Source organism: Scyliorhinus canicula, chromosome 20 (assembly GCF_902713615.1).
Source record: "Scyliorhinus canicula chromosome 20, sScyCan1.1, whole genome shotgun sequence".
In the NCBI taxonomy this organism is placed as follows: Eukaryota; Metazoa; Chordata; class Chondrichthyes; order Carcharhiniformes; family Scyliorhinidae; genus Scyliorhinus; species Scyliorhinus canicula.
In genome coordinates this window covers 81,906,966-81,924,517 of record NC_052165.1, presented here as the reverse complement: position 1 = coordinate 81,924,517, position 17,552 = coordinate 81,906,966, and the positions used below count along the sequence as shown (strand labels likewise).

The following is a 17,552-nucleotide window of genomic DNA, read 5'->3' as shown; positions in this document are numbered from 1 at the left end:
CGAATACTACGAGCATTCAGGTAAAGTACACTTATGTTTGCTTTTATACCTCTGTTTTGAATCTTAACACCTCGATCAGTAACCTCTCCCAAGTTATATTTCCTCTTAACTTTTCTCCTAATTTTCCTTGTCATTGAACCCATATCTTCCTGTAACAACCTGCCGTGTCACTTACCATTTTATGTTTTTACTTTCTGTTTTATTCCTTTTCGCATTACTGGGCCTATTCACTGAGCTCCCCTCAGTCACTGTACCTTGTACTGTGGCCCTTTTTGATTTTTGACTATAGCTCCTCTGTCTTACACTTGCCCCCTTACTGCCTTTTTGTTTCTGTCCCTGTTTTACTACCTTCCGACTTCCTGCATTGGTTCCCATCCCCCTGCCACATTAGTTTAAACCTTCCCCAACAGCTCTAGCAAACCCCCCACATACCCCCCCAGGACATGAGTTCCAGTCCTGCCCAGGTGCAGACCGTCCGGTTCGTACTAGTCCCCCCCCCCACCCCCGAACCGGTTCCAATGCCCCAGGAATTTGAATCCCTCCCTCTTGCACCATCTCTCGAGCCAAGCATTCATCCTATCTATCCTGACATTCCTACTCTGACTAGCTCGTGGCACAGGTAGCAATCCTGAGATTACTACCTTTTGAGATCCTACTTTTTAATTTAACTCCTAACTCCCTGAATTCCGCTTGTAGGACCTCATCCTGTTTTTTACCTATATTGTTGGTGCCTATGTGCACAAAGACAGCCGGCTGTTCACCCCCCCCCCCCCCCCCCCCCCGCCCCGCCCCCCCCACAGAATGTCCTGCAGCCGTTCCAAAACATCCTTGACCCTTGCACCAAGGAGGCAACATATCATCCTGTAGTCTCGATTGCGTCGACAGAACCGCCTGTCTATTCCCCTTACGATCGAGTCCCCTATCACTATAGCCCTGCCATTCTTCTTCCTCCCCTGCTGTGCAGCAGAGCCAGCCACGGTGCCATGAACCTGGCTGCTGCTGCCTTCCCCTGCTGAGCCATCTCCCTCAACAGTATCCAAAGTGGTATATCTTTTTTGCAGGGAGATGACCGCAGGGGACACCTGCACTGCCTTCCTACTCTTGCTCTGTCTTTTGGTCACCCATTTTCTATCTCCCTCAGTAACTTTCACCTGCGGTGTGACCAACTCGCTAAACGTGCTATCCACTATTTCCTCAGCATCACGGATGCTCCAAAGTGAGTCCATCCGCAGCTCCAGAGCCGTCAAGTGGTCTAACAGAAGCTGCAACTGGACACACTTCTTGCATGTGAAGGAGCCAGGGACAGTGGACGTGTCCCTGAGCTCCCACATCGCACACTAGGAGCGTGACATGGGTCTGGGATCTCCTGCCATGTCTTTAACCTTCGGATAATTTCAACAACTACAATTCCAAAAAAAACCGATGAAAAAATAAATATACAAATGAACAGAAAAACTACTTACCATGGATAAAAAGCACCCCCTCCCCACCCAGCTTTGAATTCCCACTGAGCTTCAAATTCCCAAACTCACTCTGGCTCACTGTGGGTGAACTCACTGGGAGGGAGTGACAAGTTGCTCTTTTAAATTGGCCTGAGTTGACTCCCCTCCCCCACCTGCTTTTAGATCAAAGTAGATTAAGGTGACTGACACTTAACCGCCAACCAGTTATGTCAGTGGGTGGGGCACCCGAAAGAATCTGCTCATCCGGGCCACTGTCGTGTGAGCCCGATGAACGACCTTGAATTGTATCAGGCTGAGCCTGGTACATGTTACGGATGCGTTGACTCTACTCAACGCGTCTGCGCATAGACCATCCTCTCTCTCTCTCCTCCTACTTGCGCTTCAGCTCCTTGGTCTGCGTCTCCTCTGACCCCATAAGTTCCTTGTAAATGTCGGAGACGCTCCCTTCTCCTACCCACCTTCTGGAAACTACCCTGTCCTGAATTCCCCTCAGCGGTAGGAGCGGGAAGGTTGATACCTGTTTATGTAGGAAGTCCCGCACCTGCAGATACCTGAATTTGTTTTCCCTCCCCAACCCAAACTTCTCCTCCAGCGCCCTCATACTCAAAGCTCCCCTTGATAAACATGTCCCCCATCCTCTCAATCCCTGCTCTCCGCCATATCCGCAACCCCACTTCCATACTTCCCGGGGCAAATGGTGATTATTACAGATTGGGGACCAGACCTCTGCTCCCACATGTCTCCTCCATTGCTCCAGACTCCCAGAGCCACAACCACCACGGGGCTGGTGGAGTACCATGCTGGTGGGAACGGCAGAGGCGTAGTTACCAACACCCCCAGACTGGCACCCTTACATGAAGCCACCTTCAGGCCGACCCCTTCCCCCACTTCCTGATCATGGCTGTATTTGCCACCCTGTAATAGTTAATAAAATCTGGCAGCGCCAGCCTGCCCTCTCCCCGACTCCGCTCAAGCATTACCTTCCTTGCCCGCCCAAACAAAGCCAGTGATCACTTTGTTGACCCGTTTAAAAAAGGACTGCGGAATAAAGATGGGGAGACACTGAACTACAAACAGGAATCTTGGGAGGACCGTCATCTTCACCGTCTGCACCCTCCCAGCTAATGCCAATGGGAGCGAGTCCCATCTCTGAAAATCGTCCTTCGTTTGGTCTACTAGTTGGGTCAGATTTAATTTATGCAGCCGGTCCCATTCCTGTGCCAATTGGATGCCTAGGTACCTAAAGCTTCCCCCTACTAATCTAAGCGGCAGCTCCCCCAATCGCCTCTCCTGTCCCCTCGCCTGGACCGCAAACATCTCGCTTATACCCCAAAACCGGCCAAATTCCCCTAGAATCCTCATGATTTATTCCATCCCCTCTTGGGTCCGATACATACAGAAGCAGGTCGTCTGCATATAGCGAGACTCTGCTCCACCCCCCTCTGGACCAGCCCCTTGAGGCTCAGAGCAATTGCCAACGGCTCTATAGCTAGCGCGAACAGTGGGGGGAGGGGGCATCTCTGTCACGCCCCCCCCCCCGTGCAGTCTAAAATAGCCCAATGTTGTCCTATTCGTCCGCATGCTTGCCACAGGAGCCTGATACAGCAACCTGATCCAGTCAATAAAGCCACGCCCAAATCCGAACCGTCCCAGTACCTCCCACAGATATTTCCATTCTACCCGATCAAAAGCCTTTTCTGCATCCATTGCGATCACTACCTCCACGTCTCTACCTTCCGGGGACATCATGATCATGTTTAACAACCTTCTTACATTGGCCACCAACTGCCTACCCTTCACAAACCCCATATGGTCCTCCCGAGATTTTGTATTTCTCAAGATGCTATTTAAGGATGGTGGCTGTGGTTAGCACTGCTGCCTCACAGCACACAGGTTCGATCCCGGCCCTGGGTCACTGTCCGTGTGGAGTTTGCACATTCTCCCAGTGTCTGCGTGGGTCTCACCCCCGCAATGTGCTGGAATACATCCCCTGGGAGAGGAAGGATTCTTTTTGCTGAGCCACATGGGCTGGTGTTGAACAATCCTCACTGATGGTTTGTTGGCCATTACTAGCAGTTTGTGGACCATGTGACTCTCCATTCCCTTTCTTGGAGACTGACTCAATGAGCACGGATCACTCCCACCCTACCAACAGTAAGCCAGACCAAGCCACCAGCTAAAGGGAACAGCGGACTGACTCAATAACAGGTTAGACACAGCCCTGTGTTCCATGCAGGTCCTTTATTATGTTTCCCATATTCACATACATATAACTTTTTATAATACAGTCTTTTAAATAACTTTACACAGAATAAGGTTTTTGAATTAATTATCTATCAAAATTTAATATCCATGCTCTATAGCAAACTGACAATATATTCCATTGTACAAATTTACAGGAGAATCCAAGGGACCGAGGGAGGGAAAATGCAATGAGTGGGTACGATTAGTCCTTTATACTCATCCAAGGTGAAATAAAAGACTGACCGCTTGAAGCTCCACTCTAATTTTATTGAAGGAACATGAATGTGGGACAATGACCGTTCTTTGAACTAGGAGCTTGCCGCACCTTTGAATTGGCAGGTGTTCGATTATGGCACTGGAGTCCGCTTCTTCTGAAAACTGTAAAGAATTCCTGGCCCCAGGAAAAATGGCAAAAAGGGGGTTAAGTTAGTGAGGGCCATAGCCAAGGAGAAGGTTAGGAGAAAGTTAATGGGCAGCTCTTTCAAGAGCTAGTTTGGGCAAGGCCTCTCATTGCTGAATGATTCTATTGTACCAGTATGTTTGCTGGAGGGGTAGAAATTGATTTGTAAGTTTACAATGAACATGTTTCTTTTCACAGTACAAAAATCTGAGTCCCTGTGCTGAGCTCATCTCTCACCCTCTGTCTGGTAACCTCTTTCTGGAAATAAAATGTTTTGTACATGAGGTCACTGCAGTAGTTTCACCAGGGGGCAGTGTAACAGTTAAATACCATTTCTGATACCAAGAGAGAGCAACAGGATGAAAATGGGCAAATTCGCCAAGGCCAGCTGCTCGACTTCGGTGATGGCAGCAAAACTAAGGAATTGGCCTATTCGGGCAATGGGGGGGATACACAGAAGCCGATTCTGCCATCTTCATTGCGGAACGAATACAGGGCCTGGCCTCCTGAACACGGTGGTTTGACTGAAGCACTCACGTCACTGCATGAAGGTCGGAGTGTCTGCAGTCCAGTCCGTGGTGGATGCCTGTGTACTCCTGGGCATAGCCCTGTGGAATGAACACCTCCCCCTTAAGTTGGGTGTTGCTAACAACTTCATGGTGATTTGCAACAGCCTTTTTCATATTAGTCAGTACCTGGTGCTATGAGCCCCAGTAGAGCTTCCTTAATGCTGGTTTCTCACACGTTTCAGGATTAGAGTCTAAACAGCGAATAAAGTGCAAGACACAACTGTGTGGTGCCTACTGACAAACTGGATCTAACTTATCTTGCCCAAGCAAGGGGCCACAGCTCACCTTCATAGCCCACAGAGCACTATGTCCAGTCTGTTGAGGTAATAGAGGGTAATAAATTAGCATGAATGACTGGTCAGCTTGGGAAACTATCTAGTGGAGGGTCACATGGCCTCACCTACATTAAGGAGTTGGATGAAAATAACCATATTGCTAATGATACAAAGATAGGCAAAACGAGTCTGTAAATGGGTATAGATAGATCCAAAGTAGTAGATTCACAGAAATAGCTATTCTGATGGTCAGAACTAAAATGGACAACAGTGCTGGGTCTGGATGTGGCAGAGTTCAACCAGGGGTTCTCCCCTAAAGGCTCAGAACTTTCAAGGTCCTCCAACTGAGCACAACCAGCACAGGACCAACGGCAATGGTTCACACAATGTCGAGCAAGAGGATTTTGTCGACTTTAAAAAAACTCCTAACTTGAAATGAAACCACGGAACACCACTTGCTGCTGAAATAAAATAGACAAGTGTTTCCAAAAAGATTTGAATTCCAAAGAGGAATCAGGAGTCCTGCTGCCTGCTCCCTCTGCCTTCCAGTTTCAGCACCAGAAGGTCCCACTGCCCCTCAGCCGTCAATCACGTTAAAATGAGCAGCACCGTTGGTGAGCTGCAGGATGTAACAGCACCGTTGGGCAGAGCTGGACGGATCCCAGCAGCTCTCCAAGGTGAACACACTTACCTGGTATCAAACATATACCTCTCTAAAAGTGGAGTTTTACCCCCCTCAATGTTACAAACAAACATCAGATCATAACTAATCCTGGTGGGGTATGACGAGCAAGACAGATCAGTAAATAAAAAACTTTCAGAATAAAACTACATTTTGCAAATGCTTTGAAACACCTATCAGGGTAAGGCGATGGAGACATGGGGCAATTGGATCCTGAGCCAAGACGAGAGAGAGATTGGGTTAACAGGGCCCTCTGCTCGCTGTTACTGTTCAATGTTTGTGAAAAGAGACAGTAAAGGGCAGCCGTAAGTGAGTCACCAAGTTCTGAGCTTTACTTTTCAAGTGCGAGAGTAGGGCTACCCATTCTCAAATGGACTCCAGATCCACACGGGGAGCAGACTCCAGATCCACACGGGGGGCAGACTCCCGATCCACACGGGGAGCAGACTCCCGATCCACACGGGGAGCAGACTCCAGATCCACACGGGGAGCAGACTCCAGAGCCACACGGGGAGCAGACTCCAGAGCCACACGGGGAGCAGACTCCCCATCCACACGGGGAGCAGACTCCCCATCCACACGGGGAGCAGACTCCCCATCCACACGGGGAGCAGACTCCAGATCCACACGGGGAGCAGACTCCAGATCCACACGGGGAGCAGACTCCAGATCCACACGGGGAGCAGACTCCAGATCCACACGGGGAGCAGACTCCAGTTCCACACGGGGAGCAGACTCCAGATCCACACGGGGAGTAGACTCCAGATCCACACGGGGAGTAGACTCCAGATCCACACGGGGAGTAGACTCCAGATCCACACGGGGAGTAGACTCCAGATCCACACGGGGAGTAGACTCCAGATCCACATGGGGAGTAGACTCCAGATCCACACGGGGAGTAGACTCCAGATCCACACGGGGAGTAGACTCCAGATCCCTCTGGGAGTAGGCTACAGGTATTCTTGGGCCAACCGGCCCCCCACAAACAGTTCAATGCAAAACTCCGGGAAACTGGTCAAGTGGAAAGACCGAGTCCTAAACAATACTGAATATTGGGCAGGTTCTTGTGTGGCTCATCAAAGCAATGGTTCTGAATGATGGGTTACAGACGCTTCAAAAAAAAAAGCAGGATCATCCCTAGCCAGCTCCCATTTTTTTCTCTCTAGCCCTTCAGTACCCCGAAGCCTCGAGGGTGACTGCCAGCAGACTATTCCTCAACAGGTAGCATTATAGTCAGATCCAACACCTCCCATCCATCCAAACATCCCCACTGCGCACTTCCCCAACAGAGATCACTGTATAGGAATGGAATCAGGAAAACCCAGGAATGCTAACACTGTCTGCCCCAACAAGAGATTATCCAAGGTACATCTTCCTGGTCTGCATTTAAAAGCTGTCTCGCAAGAATTAAACACTAGTTACATCAGCTCCTTGAGGACAAGAGCTACAAGACAAACTAATTTCACCCATTGGGTCCTGAAGAAGCGGAGAGTGCAAGTCTTCTGAGGAAGTCTTCTCCAGGTCAAAAGAGTGATAGTTTCCTTCTCCTGTGCTGATAGCCAATCTAATTTAGTTCTCGAGCTGAGCTCAAAGGATTTGTGTTTTCCTGGTTTGTAGGGAGGGGATGGAAGGAACATCTAGATTATTCAAAAAATCATTAGTTGGAGGCTTCGAGCAGCAGGAATACCAGGTGGCAGGAATAGTGTGGTGAGCTCTCAGCGAGAAAGGACAAATAAATTATAAAATATATATAAATAAAAGTGTCTTCACGCCCCATTGCATGGGTGGCCGAGGGACACCGGCCAATCAAGTCATTTGACGACAGACCCATCTATTGTAACAGGACCTCAACTGGTCATTAAATAAGGTTATTGCACAACCACAGCTGGGGCAGAGAGACAGTCGGAGGGTGTTGGGGATACAATTACCACAGGAGGGTCGCACTGTAGCATTACCGACCCCTGGTCCCTCAATTATCAAAGATTCCTCTTCACCCTGACCCATGTCCCTCTCCCCAACAGTATCCAGACAAGCCATTTTGTTCTTCCTCGAGGGACACAGCCAATGCACTCAGCTTCTACAGCTGCTGAAAGGGGCATATTTGTGCGTCAAGCAACTTCAAAACTACAGCGTCGCAGAAATTGGCGGCAGAGTCTGTCTTTAAATTGATACAAAGGGTCTCGGGCAGCTCAATCAACAGCTGTAGTTTTAGCTTTGCAGGTTAAACCCCGGAACAACTGGGAGGACACAACACGTGATGGCGGACACCTGCTTCGACGGTGGTTATGAAGCTCCATCTATTTGAATGCAGTAAATTCTCCTGCTAAATTAAAAACAGTTTATAGATTAGCTTCCTTCAGAGTAATGATGACAGTTCTCAACGTCAAACTCAGCATTGGCACTGCAAGTAATTGGTTGCAATGTACTCTTGTATCTAGCCCCGTGCTGTACCTGTCCTGGGAATGTTTGAAGGGGACAGTGTAGAGGGAGCTTTACTCTGTATCTAACCCCGTGCTGTAACTGTCCTGGGAGTGTTTGATGGGGACAGTGTAGAGGGAGCTTTACTCTGTATCTAACCTTGTGCTGTACCTGTCCTGGGAGTGTTTGATGGGTATAGAGTAGATGGAGCTTGACTCTGTATCTAACCCCAAGCTATACCTGTCCTGGGAACGTTTCGATGGGGACATTGTATCGGGAGCTTGACTCTGTTTATCACCCCGTGCTGTACCTATCCTGGAAGCGTTTGATGGAGACAGTGTAGAGGGAGATTTACTCTGTATCTAACCTTGTGCTGTACCTGTCCTGGGAGTGTTTGATGGGTATAGAGTAGATGGAGCTTGACTCTGTATCTAACCCCAAGCTATACCTGTCCTGGGAACGTTTCGATGGGGACATTGTATCGGGAGCTTGACTCTGTATCTAACCTCGTGCTCTACCTGTCCTAGGAGTGTTTGATGGACACAGTGTAGAGGGAACTTTACTATGTACCTAACCTTGTGTTGTACCTGTCCTGGGAGTGTTTGATGGACACAGTGTAGAGGGAGCTTTACTCTTGTATCTCACCCTGTGCTGTAACTGTCCTGGGAGTGTTTGATGGAGACAATGTTTCACTCTGTAATTAACTGAGGTGGGGAGGGGGGTGGTCTATCGGCTGTGTTGGATCTTTACCTCTGGGGTTTGAGTTCAGATATAGCCTGGCCTGAAGGTATCTCTGCTTTTTGGATTTGGATTTGATTTATTGTCAAATGTACCGAGGTACAGTGAGGTATTGTTCTGCATACAGTCCAGACACATCATTCCTTACATGAAAAAAACAAGGGACATACGATAATACACAAATGTAAATACATAGACACAGACATTGGGTGAAGCATATAGAGAGTAGTACTACTCAGGAGAGAAGATGTGTACAGAGGTCAGTTCAGTCCATAAGAGGGTCTTCAGCAGTCCAGTAACAGCCGATAAGAAGTTGTTTTTGAATCTATAATTGCGTGTTCTCAGCCTTTTGTATCTCCTATCCTATGGAAGAGGTTGGAAGAGAGAATAACCCAGGTCGGAGGGGTCTTTGATTATGCTGCCCGCTTTCCCAAGGCAGCGGGAGGTGTAGACAAGAGTCAATGGATGGGACTTCCGGTTGCGGCTATGACCAGCTAAGTCGCACATTTGGCAGCTCCTGCGACAAAGGTGTTTAAGGGCCGATTGGAGGGCCCCGACGGTACTGTAAAGACGAATCCCGGTGGGGGAAGGCTCCCTGAGGAGAGTGAGACCAACTTTATGGTCGGTACTCGGAGTGGGGCGACAAAAAAAGCGGCAGCAGCTCCCCGAAAAAAGCGGGGGAAGAGGACCAAAATGGCGGCCGGTGGCGCACTAGAAGATTGGAGAAAATGGGCGGAGGAGCAGCAGGCCGCTCTCCTCCGGTGTTTTACGGAGCTGAAAGTGGAACTCTTAGAGTCTATGAACGCGACGACCACAAGGCTGATGGGGGCCCAGGCGACCCAAGAGGCGTCGATAAGAGAGCTGCAGCAGGAGATGACTGCAAGGGAGGAGGAGGCCACGGTCCTCGTGGGAAAGGTGGAGGTGCACGAGGCACTCCACCTGAAATGGCAGAGCCGCTTTGAGGAGCTGGACACTCGAATGAGGCGGAAGAACTTGAGGATCCTGGGCCTAGCAGAAGGCCTGGAGGGGCCTGATCTCCCGAAATATGTAGCGGAGATGCTGAGCTCCCTGATGGGAGAGGGGGCCGGTCCATCGCCTCTGGAGCTGGAAGAAGCATATCGGGTCATGGCTAGGCGGCCTAGGGCGAACGAGCCCCCGAGGGCGGTGCTGGTGCGATTCCAGCGTTTCTGTGATCGGGAGAAAGTGCTGAGGTGGGCCAAGAGGGAGAAAAGCAGCAAATGGGAGAATTCGACGGTGCGGATATATCAGGACTGGAGTGCGGAGGTGGCAAAGCGGCGGGCCCGGTTTAACCAGACGAAGGCGGTGCTGCACGCAAAGAGGATCAAGTTCGGAATGCTGCAGCCAGCGCGCTTGTGGGTCACCTACAAGGACCAGCACCATTACTTTGAGACCCCAGAGGAGGCATGGACTTTTGTTCGGGAGGAAAAGCTGGACCTGAACTAGAACTTGGGAACGCCGGCGGTCGAGGCCGCCCGAGTACCGTTGACTGATCAAGTGGCCCATGTCTTTCTTAGGCCAGGTCGGAACTTGGTTAAAGTTGATGGATCGTTTGGTTTCTTTGAAACTTGTGTTATGGGGGGTTTCTTTGTTCCTTTTTGTGTGTCTCTTCCCGTTGCCAACTTCCCTTAATTATTGTTGTTGTAGGGGGGGCTTTTTTACTGTTTTTTGATCTGTTCTTTAAGGGTTATGGTTACTGTTCTGTTCGATGGAGGGTGATGGTTAAATACGTTATTATTGGGTAGTTATTTAGTTATGCAGGCATAGTTATGTATTTATGTATTTATTTGAGATTTGTTATTTATATTGTTATATTGTTAAGTTGGGGAGGCGGGACGGGGGGGGGTGCAAGTTGGTTATGCGGGTTTTCTTTTTCTCTTTTTTCTTCCTCTCGTTTTAAGGGGGCTTTTTTATGGGCTTGGATGGGGACGGGGGTGGAATTGAAGATGGCGGGGTAGGGTGTGGCCGGGCGAAAGCGCGGGCCTTCCCCTGTTTCCCGCGCGCGGGACGGAGGAAGGGGGAGGAGAGAAGAGTGGGGTGTGGCCAGCAATGGCGGCTTTTCCCGCGCTGAAGCGGGGTCAGAGAGGGATGGCAAGGGGGGGGGGAGGCCCCTCCCGCCCCACATCGGGAGGAGTCGGAGTGTGGCAGGGGCAGCCGGGTCAGCGAAAATCAGCTGACTCTTGGGAGTATGATGGTGGATACACCGCGGCTAGGAGGGGTCCTAGCCGGGGGGGGGGGGGGGGGGGGGGGGGGGGGGGAAGGGGGGTTAGGGGGGGATACCGGGTTGCTGCTGGAAAGGCCGAGGACGGGAAGGGAAGAACGGGAGGAGAGGGGGGGGGGGGGGGCATCGCCAGGGGAAAGGGACAGGTCGCTCCGCGACCCGGTTGATTACTTGGAACGTGAGGGGGCTGAATGGGCCGGTCAAGAGAGCAAGGGTTTTTTCACACCTAAAGGGACTGCAGGCGGATGTGGCAATGTTGCAGGAGACTCACTTGAGAGTAGTAGACCAGGTACGCCTGAGAAGGGGGTGGGTGGGACAGGTGTTCCACTCAGGCTTGGACGCAAAGAACCGGGGGGTGGCGATTTTGGTGGGAAAGAGGGTGTCGTTCGTGGCGGCGCAGGTGGTAGCAGATAAGGAGGGTAGGTACGTGATGGTGAAGGGTAGGCTGCAGGGAGAGAATGTGGTGCTGGTGAATGTGTATGCCCCGAATTGGGATGACGCGGGTTTTATGAGGCGCCTGTTGGGCCTCATTCCGGGTCTGGAGGCAGGGGGCCTGATCATGGGGGGGGACTTCAATACAGTGCTCGACCCTGGGCTGGACAGATCGAGTTCCAGGACGAATAGGAGGCCGGCAGCGGCAGAGGTGCTAAGGGGGTTCATGGAGCAGATGGGGGGGGTAGACCCTTGGAGATTTGGCAGGCCAAGGGCGAGGGAGTATTCTTTTTTCTCCCACGTCCACAGGGTGTACTCCAGAATAGACTTTTTTGTACTGAGCAGGGGGCTGATTTCGAGAGTGCAGGACACGGAGTACTCGGCCATTGCGATTTCGGACCATGCACCACACTGGGTAGAGGTAGAACTGGGGGAAGCACGGGACCAGCGCCCGTTGTGGCGCCTGGATGTGGGGCTGCTGGCGGACGATGAGGTGTGCGGAAGGGTCCGGAAGGGCATTGAGAGATATCTGGGCACGAACGACACGGGCGAGGTGAAGGTGGGGGTAGTCTGGGAGGCCCTGAAAGCAGTGATCAGAGGAGAGCTGATCTCCATAAGGGCACACAGAGAAAGGAAGGAGAGGCAGGAGAGGGAGAGACTGGTGGGGGAACTTATAGAAGTGGACAGGAGATATGCGGAGACACCAGAGGAGGGGCTGTTGAGGGAGCGGCGCAGTTTACAGGCCCAGTTTGACCTACTGACCACTAGGAAGGCGGAGACGCAATGGAGAAGGGCACAGGGCGCGGTCTATGAGTACGGGGAAAAGGCGAGCAGGATGCTAGCACACCAGCTGCGCAAGCGAGATGCAGCCAGAGAGATTGGGGGAGTGAGAGAGAAGGGAGGGAACGTAGTGCAGAAGGGGCAAGAGGTGAACGGGGTCTTCAGGGATTTCTACAGGGAATTGTACCGGTCTGAGCCGCCCAGGAGGAGGGGGGGAATGGAGAACTTCCTCGATAGATTGAGGTTCCCAAAGGTCCAGGAGGAACGGGTGGAGGGGCTGGGGGCGCCGATAGAGCTGCAGGAGCTCGTTAAAGGGATAGGCCAGATGCAGGCGGGGAAGGCGCCGGGGCCGGATGGGTTCCCGGTGGAATTTTATAAGAAGTATGTGGACTTGGTGGGTCCAGTGCTGGTGCGAGCCTTCAATGAGGCGCGAGAGGGGGGGGTTCTGCCCCCGACAATGTCACAGGCCCTGATCTCCTTGATCCTGAAGCGGGACAAAGACCCTGTACAGTGCGGGTCCTACAGGCCTATCTCCCTCTTGAATGTAGATGCCAAACTGTTGGCAAAGGTCCTGGCAACCAGAATAGAGGATTGTGTGCCAGGGGTAATCCATGAGGACCAGACGGGGTTCGTAAAGGGACGACAACTTAACACAAATGTCCGGAGACTGTTGAATGTGATTATGATGCCAGCAGTGGAGGGGGAGGCTGAGATAGTGGTAGCACTGGATGCGGAGAAGGCATTCGATAGGGTGGAGTGGGAATACCTGTGGGAGACGCTGGAACGGTTTGGGTTTGGGGAGGGATTTATCAAGTGGGTGAAGCTGCTGTATTCGGCCCCGATGGCGAGTGTGGTTACAAACGGGAGGAGGTCAGAGTATTTTGGGCTCCATCGAGGTACCAGGCAGGGATGCCCCCTATCCCCCTTACTATTTGCATTAGCGATCGAACCGTTGGCGATGGCACTGAGGGGTTCAGGGGGGTGGAGAGGACTGACAAGGGGAGGGGAGGAACATCGGGTATCACTCTATGCGGATGATTTGTTGTTATATGTGGCGGACCCGGAAGGGGGAATGCCGGAGGTAATGGAAATACTAGCGGAGTTTGGGGACTTTTCGGGATATAAATTAAACGTGGGTAAAAGTGAGGTCTTTGTGATACACCCGGGTGATCAGGGGGAGGGAATTGGGCGGCTCCCCTTTAAGAGAGCAGTAAAGAGCTTCAGGTACTTGGGGGTGCAGGTGGCAAGGAACTGGGGGACCCTCCACAAGCTGAACTTTTCAAGGCTGGTGGAGCAGATGGAGGAGGAGTTCAAGAGGTGGGACATGGTACCGCTGTCGCTAGCAGGGAGGGTGCAGTCAGTCAAAATGACGGTCCTCCCGAGGTTCTTGTTTCTGTTTCAGTGCTTGCCCATCTTTCTCCCCAGGGCCTTCTTCAAGAAGGTAACTAGCAGCATTGTGGGCTATGTGTGGGCACATGGCACCCCTAGAGTGAGAAGGATTTTCTTGGAACGGAGTAGGGACAGGGGAGGATTAGCGCTACCCAATCTTTCCGGATACTACTGGGTGGCGAACGCATCGATGGTGCGCAAGTGGGTGATGGAGGGGGAGGGGGCAGCTTGGAAACGTATGGAGAGGGCGTCCTGCGGCAATACAAGCCTGGGGGCGCTAGTAACGGCACCATGGCCGCTCCCCCCCACAAGGTATACCACGAGTCCGGTAGTGGCGGCCACCCTGAAAATCTGGGGGCAGTGGAGGCGACACAGGGGGGAAGTGGGGGGTCTGATGGCGGCGCCACTGAGAGGGAACCACAGATTTGTCCCGGGGAACACTGGCGGGGGATTCCAGAGTTGGCACAGGGCGGGCATCAGGCAACTGAGGGACATGTTCATAGAGGGGAGGTTTGCGAGCCTGGGAGAGCTGGAGGAGAAATTTGAGCTCCCCCCGGGGAACACGTTTAGATACCTGCAGGTGAAGGCATTTGCCAGACGACAGGTGGAAGGATTTCCCTTGCTTCCCGATAGAGGGGTGAGTGATAGGGTGCTGTCAGGGGTCTGGGTCGGAGAAGGGAAGGTCTCGGACATCTACAAAATAATGCAGGAGGTGGAGGAGGTATCGATAGAGGAGCTGAAAGACAAGTGGGAAGCGGAGCTGGGAGAGCAGATAGAAGATGGGACATGGGCGGATGCCTTAGAGAGGGTCAATTCGTCGTCGTCGTGCGCAAGGTTGGGCCTCATCCAATTTAAGGTGCTGCACAGAGCCCATATGACGGGGACTAGGATGAGTCGGTTCTTCGGGGGTGAGGACAGGTGTGTTAGGTGTTCGGGAAGCCCTGCGAACCATGTACATATGTTCTGGATGTGCCCGGCACTGGAAGAGTTCTGGGAGGGGGTGGCGGGGACGGTATCGAGAGTGGTGGGAACCAGGGTCAAACCAGGGTGGGGGCTAGCGATTTTTGGGGTTGGGGTGGAGCCAGGAGTACAGGAGGCAGGGGAGGCCGGAATATTGGCCTTTGCGTCCTTGGTAGCTCGGAGAAGGATCTTGATTCAGTGGAGGGACACAAGGCCACCAAGTGTTAACACCTGGTTAAACGACATGGCAAGCTTCATCCAATTGGAAAGAATCAAATTCGCCCTGAGAGGGTCGGTACAGGGGTTCTTCCGGCGGTGGCAGCCCTTCCTTGACTTTCTGGATCAGAGATAGGAACTGGAGGCTGAAACAGCAGCAACCCGGGGAGAAAGGGGGGAGGGGGGAAGGGAGGGGGGGGGGGGGGGAAGCAACGTAGGGAGCACGTCAGCGGGGGGTCGCGGGCAATGACTGCCCGAGGCCATCGGCAGAAAGGGAAAAACGGTTTGGTTGCTAGACTGGTAGCGCGGGGAGGGGGGGGGGGGGGGAGGGTGGGGGGGTGCGCGCGGGGGAGGGCGTGGGGAGGATTTTCCAGGGGGGATTTGTTGTGTTATCATTTAAAATGTAGTAGGGGTAAATGTTTGTATCGAAAAATTTCAATAAAAATTATTTTAAAAAAAAAAGAGTCAATGGATGGGAGGCGGGTTTGTGTGATGGACTGGGCGATGTTCACGACTCTCTGAAGTTTCTTGCGGCCTTGGGCCGAGCAGTTGCCATACCAGGCTGTGATGCAGGCAGATAGGACGCCTTTTATGGTGCATCTGTAAATATTGGTAAGGGGCTGACTGCAGTGTTACTGAAGGAGATTGGTTTGGTCAAACACCAGCCAGCACAGTTCAGCATGAATGGCTAAATTGACTGTGACATTTCCCATGGCAAGTTTCTCTTTTGTCAGACACCAGACCCACTAGTGAGGCAGAGTGGAGAGAACCTCTCTAAGCCGCACCTTAACCCTGGGAGCAAGGACAAGCCCAAAAGGTGCCCAGAATAAAACTCCTGCCAGTCCCTTGCAAAGTGACGTTCTCCACCATAGTGAACACAAAGCTAAAATGGAGGGTTGTGAAAACTTCCGACCAAGCCATGTTAGCCCGGGATCCATAGCCATGTCTCCCGGGAGGAGCAGGGGACGCAGAGGAAAGAGCCCAAACCACTCCTCTAGCAGCGTTTTTATAATCAATGCTGTCGGAGTTTCACTTTGAAAAAAGCACCCAGAAAAAATGAGAGGGAAAGAAAGAAAATCTAACGAATCGCATTGTCTGTATTACAGCAGCTGTGGCTTGGATCTCAGGAATTTTGCACGTGTAGGCCTCCATTGCTGCCACTAGATGTCAGCCTTCCACAGCCGCAGATCCTCTGGAGTTGCTGGCCATTTGCTGCTCACCTTGCTGTAGCCGATATTCTCTATGCTATGGGAGTATATTTCAGCTGTAGGGATCTGAGGCTCACTCTCAGATTCTGCCAGCTGGGGGAAGAACAGGAATACCGTGTGAACAATGTGGCCCAAAACAACCGTCAGATTGTAATCCCGATTCTTTTTATTGACTCAGGTCAGGAGTTGCAGATTTCCCGTCCAATATTCCGGGTGAAGAACGTGCAGCACAGGACACTCGATATGCAGCATCGGGGTGAGGGGGCACGACTCCTTTTACAGCAGTAAAGTCGCAATAGTCCGAGATGACCACAGACTGATGGTGATTTAACCGGAGGATCACCACACCAGGCCAGGGGCAAGGTCGAGAAGGTTATTTCATGAATAACCTCAGAGAACTGACCCCCACACTGCTGGCCTCACTCTGCATCACAAACCAGCTGTCTAGCCAAGTTAGCTAAACCTTTTTTACAGCGACAACTGCTGTAAAGTGGATAAGTTTAAGGTTCTCAGACATTTTGAGAAGGTAAGCGTGTATTGTCAGTGGGTGAGGGGTGTGTGTGTGCAGCGAGTGGGGGGATAGTCAAGGACTAGATGGAGGTGCGGAGGGCTATGAAGGTTGTCGGGGTGGTCTTGGGTGGTCATTAGGGGGGAGGGCTGGGGGAGGATAGTAGGCAATAGAAGTTGTTGTAATCTTTATAACCTTTCCTGGGTAACTATTCTGCTGAGAGACTCGAGTCTGAACCATCGGTAGCCCTTGATTTAAGTCGGAGTATTGGATAGTTCCTGGTTCAGGGCGATTCCCCATTGGAAGTTGAAACTTCCCCGGCAATTCCTGTGCTGACTTGCCTGCCGGCCTCGAGCGGGGCAGTCCACCAAGTACATTCTCCAGGGTATATTCTTACAGGGGAGGGGGAGCAACCAGAAGACGTGGTGCAGATTAGCACAATGACATAGCTAAGAAAAGGGATGAGGATCTAAAAAGTGTTTTTAGGGAGTTAGGTTGGAAGCTAGAGCAGGACGAGCAGAGTAATAATCTCAGGGTTGCTACCAGTGCTAGTACGAGTGAGGCAAGGAACAGAGAGTGAGTGCAGCTGAACAAGTGGCTACAGGGCTGGTGCCGGAGGGAAGGCTCGATATGTAGATCATTGGGATACTTTCTGGGGAAGGTGGGACCTGCACATGAAGGAAGGGTTGCACCAAAACTGTAGGGGCACCAATATCCTGGGCGGGAGGTTTGCTAGAGCTCTTCCAGAGGGTTTAAACTAGTTTGGCAGTGCAATGGAAACAGAGTTATGGATCAGAGGATAGGGCAGCTGTTGAACAGACAGAAATAGTATGCAGGAGTCTGAGAGGAAGGATAGACAGTTGATAGGGCAAAGTTGCACTCAGTGGAATGGGTTAAAGTGTGTGTTTCAATGCAAGGTGTGTCAGAACTAAGGGAAATGAAGTTAGAGCATGGATCAGTACATGGAACTACAATGTTGTGGCCATTACGGAGACATGGATTTCACAGGGGCAGGAATGGTTGTTAGATGT

At 51.7% G+C, this 17,552-nt stretch overlaps 1 protein-coding gene across 3 annotated transcripts in view; it reads right to left on the bottom strand.

Annotated features, from left to right (window-relative positions):
- Positions 1 to 3,685: 3,685 nt before the first annotated feature.
- Positions 3,686 to 17,552, bottom strand: part of braf (B-Raf proto-oncogene, serine/threonine kinase) — a 159,909-nt gene continuing 146,042 nt past the window's right edge. For 2 of the 3 annotated variants that reach the window (XM_038780232.1, XM_038780235.1), the window contains one exon: positions 3,686 to 7,956. In XM_038780232.1, the coding sequence (XP_038636160.1) occupies positions 7,931 to 7,956 (26 nt within the window). In that variant the 3' untranslated portion in view covers positions 3,686 to 7,930. The remainder of the gene's footprint in view (positions 7,957 to 17,552) is intronic. The other variant, XM_038780233.1, reaches the window with a different exon arrangement.